The sequence below is a fragment of the Pediculus humanus genome, genomic scaffold (genome assembly GCF_000006295.1).
Source record: "Pediculus humanus corporis 1103172107377 genomic scaffold, whole genome shotgun sequence".
Classification (NCBI taxonomy): domain Eukaryota; kingdom Metazoa; phylum Arthropoda; class Insecta; order Psocodea; family Pediculidae; genus Pediculus; species Pediculus humanus.
Genome location: NW_002987005.1, coordinates 220,732 through 225,070, shown reverse-complemented (window position 1 = coordinate 225,070; position 4,339 = coordinate 220,732). Strand labels below are relative to the sequence as shown.

The 4,339-nt window shown below is 25.4% G+C and overlaps 1 protein-coding gene across 1 annotated transcript; it reads left to right on the top strand.

Moving 5' to 3' along the window:
• Positions 1-1,707: 1,707 nt before the first annotated feature.
• Phum_PHUM024230 (uncharacterized protein) lies at positions 1,708-3,342 on the top strand (the record flags this gene model as incomplete). The annotated part of the gene is made up of 6 exons (XM_002422888.1): positions 1,708-1,839; positions 2,008-2,088; positions 2,448-2,675; positions 2,770-2,859; positions 2,964-3,165; positions 3,278-3,342. The coding sequence occupies 6 exons, from the start codon at positions 1,708-1,710 to the stop codon at positions 3,340-3,342; spliced, it is 798 nt and encodes a 265-aa protein (XP_002422933.1).
• Between the last annotated feature and the right edge of the window lie 997 nt (positions 3,343-4,339).

Sequence of the window (4,339 nt, the reverse complement as noted above, 5' to 3'; positions counted from 1 at the left end):
ACATAAATTAAAACATAAAAAATTGCCAAAAGGTTTTTTGTTTTTGTTTAAACATACCAACATAAAAATTTAAAAAACATTTTATTGTTATTCCAAATCCTTTTCAAGTTCCTTTACCTTCCACATCTCTCTCTTTCTCTTTCTCTCTGTCCCTTTTTTGCGGGAAGGTCTAAAGTAAAAACAATTAAAAAATTTGCTTCGGTTAATAATAATAATAATAATAAAACAAGTTTAACATTTTAATAAAGACATAAAGACCCGAAGCGAAATAACTTTTTTTTTTTTTTTTTGAAAACGCATAAAAAAAAACGAGTATAACTAACGTACGTTTTTTTTTTTGTCGAGTCTTGTTCCACGTCAATATTTACAAAAAAAAAAAAAAAAAAAAGTTAAAAATTAAATTTTCAAAAAAAAAAACATAAAATTTATTTAATTAAAAAAAAAAATATGAAAAAGTTAAATTAATTAATTAATTGTCAAAAAAGAAATAAAAAAAATTAATAATTTTTTTTTTTTTCGTAAAAGTTATTAATAATAGATTTTTCATCTTTTTTTTTTTCATTAAAAAAAATATATATATATATATCGGTTATGTAAATAATAATAATAATAGTAATAATAATAATAATACGAATAATAAATGAAAGAATGTTCTCGGGGAATTTTTTTAATTTTGAAAATGAAAAAAAAAAAAAAAAAAAAAAAAAAAGATGACGATGATGATGATGATGAACGACGAAAAGGTTTTTAAATAAAAAAAAAAAATGTCGAAACTCGGAAAAACAATTTTTCATTTTTTATTTTCATTTTTAATTTTCATTTTTTTTTCAAATGATTAAATTATCAGTTAATTTATTATTATTATTATTATTATTATCATTATTATTATTAACACAACGGAATTTGGAATTTTTTTTCCAATTTTTACGTACGTTTCTCTCTTTCTCTCTTTCTTTCGTTTGGAATGAAAAATAAAAATTAAATTAAATAAAAAATTTTTTATTTAATCGTGGCAAAAGAATTTTAAGGTTTTGAAGAAAAGTTTGGGGAAGAAGAAGTCGCGAGAGTAAAAAAAAAGGAGGGAGGAGGATAAAAACCTGGAGAAGAAAAAAAAAGATGGCGATTTTAAAAAGAAATAAATTATTTTTTTTTTCGAGTATAAAAAAGAATTCTAGCATTGATGACGTATCGTTATCATTATTATTATCATTATCATCATCATCGCGCTTGTGTAAAAATAGAATTTATTAATTTTAAAATAATAATAATAATAATGTGTTTATTAATATTTCAAAAAAGATTGATTGACGTTAATAAAAAAAAAAAAAAATTTTTTTCTTTTTTTTTTTTCGAAGTAAAAAATTTCATAATTAAATTTATCATCATCATCATTATTATTATTATTAATAATTTTGTGAAAAACAAGTTTCAGGTATTTTTAAACATTTTTTCATTTTCACGGTGAGGAAACAAGGTGTGGGAGGGAAGGGAGGAAAGAGGTGGGGAACAAAAGGAAGGGAAAAAGCAATTTATCATTTTTGAATGTATTTTTTCCGGTTAATTTTAAACAAATCTTTAATGATAATAATAATCATTATTATTATTATTACTATTATTATTATCATTATTTACATTAGGGAAATAACGTAGCAAAAAAATAAATAAATAAATAAATTTCGTTACGTCGGATTTATTTATTGAAATGATATGAAAATTTCGTTATTAAAAACAAAACAAAATTTAAAATTTGATGGGGGAGGTGGTGGGGAAGAGGGAGGAGGGAAGAGGAAGAGGAAGAGGAGGAGGGAAAAGCACAAAGGCGACGAAGCTATGAAAAAGGTTAAAAAGGAAGGAAAAGTTTTTGATTTTCATAACAATTGTTCATCCTTTGATAATAAATCCATCTTCATATATATATGTAAACACACACGCGATCATACATTTCCTGGAGAAGATCTGGAAAAATCATTTCGTGGAGGATTAATAAATAATTTCTTTTTTTTCCAGGTTTATAAAAAGAAAACTGAAGCTGCCAAAAAGGATTATTTAAAAGCTTTAGCCATATACAGAGCAAGCATTGTGTCTAAGGTAAGTTTTTTTAAATTTTTTTTTTTTTGACGTTTCCGTTTCCGTTTTAATGTTGTCGCGCAAAAAAAAAAGAAAAAAATTCAAATAATAATAATAATAATTAGATGAATGATTTTTAATTTGAGTTCAATGAGTTGAATCGATGAATGAAATTCAAATCGGAATTTCGATGCGCAAAAATTAAATGGACTGGAACAATTCCAGATAATAATAATGATAATAATAATAAAAAGGGAAACAATGCATTAAATTATTTTCATTTTCATTTTTTTTTTAATACCTTTTTGATGCTTTTTTATCATTATTAATGTTCTTTTTTTGATTTGAAATTTATTTGTTTCTTTTAAAAAAAAAAAAAGGGTGCAAGCGAAGGGGAAGGAATGTACGGTCAATATGGAGGTTACGGTGGAGGTTACAGCGGTTATTCTCCACCTGCTGGAATGCCTTCGCCAACGAATCCTCCACACATTCCTCAACAGCAACACATGCAACCGCAACAGCAGCAAATGACGACAATGGCAAAGAAATCACCTTTGCTGACGAACATGATGAACGAAAGAGGACAAAACGGTCCTTCGCCTCAGCAGGTATCATCTCAGATTTCAGTTATCCTTTACCCCGCCCCGCCCCCCACGTCCCCCGTCGATTTATATGCGAATTTCTTTTTTTTTTTTGTTATAGGGTATGATGGGTTCGCCTATGAGTTCACCGATGGGTCACATGGGTCCGCAATCACACTTACAAAATCAGAATTCAGGTTACATGCAACAGGTACGGTGTGGATTCAATTGGGGAAATGACGTGACGTCAATTCAATTTTCTTCTACGAATTGTTTCCGGTATGAATATTATATGAAGGAATTGTATATTTTCAGATGACTCCATCTCCATCCATTCAACACGGAAACGTTAACATAAACGCATCAAACGGTGAAGATGTAAATGGTCCAGGAGCCGGAGGATTAAACGTTGATGGCGGAGTAACCGGAAATCATTGCATTCGTCAGGGATGCACGAACCCAGCCATAACGAGTACCGAATGGGAAGATGAATATTGCTCCAATGAATGCGTCGTCGGTCATTGCAGGTAAATAATTTTCTTTTTTTTTTTTTTAATTGATAGCAGACGATTTTTTTTTTTTTGCATTCGTAACAAAATAAAAATCGCCATTTTTGTTTTTAAATAGAGATGTTTTCAATTCTTGGATGGCCTCGAATCGTAACCAACAACAAAATCATCCGGCGGTTAAATAAACACAATTCATTTGCGCCATATTAATATTTTTTCGTAACGGATATGCCGGTAGGAAAATTCTTTTTTTTTTTTTTTTTTTCATTTGTGTCACCTGCCGGAAATGCGATGATGATGATGATGATGATGATGAATCATCATCCATTATTTCATTCATCACTTCCGGTGATTTTCATGTAAAAAAAAAATAATTTTTTTTTTTTCCTATTCTATTCTATCTCTATTTTTATTTTTATTTTTATTTTTATTTTAGTTTTTATTTTGATAATAATGATAATAATAATAATAATAATAATAATAATTGGTAAAGGTTAAATTAAATTAGTAAAAAAAATAAAATAAAATAATAATTTAAAAAAAAAATATTGAAAAAAAAATAATAATAATAATTTCAACGCCAAAAAAAACGACAAATTTATTATTGACGAAAAAAAAAAATTGAAATAATAATAATGATACTGATAATGATAATAATGATAACGATGATGATAATGAGATTTTTTTATTTTTTAAATCAATGTATTTAATTAATTAATTAATTAATTATAGAATTAGGTACTTAAATAAGAAAGTTTCGTTTCTTTCTTTATAAACAAAACAAAAATAAAATAATCGTCAGATAATGATGATAATGATGATGATAATAATGATGATAATGTGCAAACATTTATTCAATATATTTTTTTTTAAAAATAAAATTCGTTCGTTGGAATTATTTTTATTTTTAAACAAATATCGATTTGTTTTATTATTATTATCATCATCATCATAGCTACGACATACTCAATCCCATGATACTGTTGTTTATTAATAATAATAATAATAAATAAATAAATAAAAAATAAATAAACCAACGAATTTATTATTTTTTTATTTTTTAAAAATAGATTTAATGTAATTTAATTAAATTTTTTTTTTTTTTTTAATATTAATTAGACGCGATAATAATAATAATTGTTATTATTATTATCATCGTATAAATAAATGATAAGTTTAATA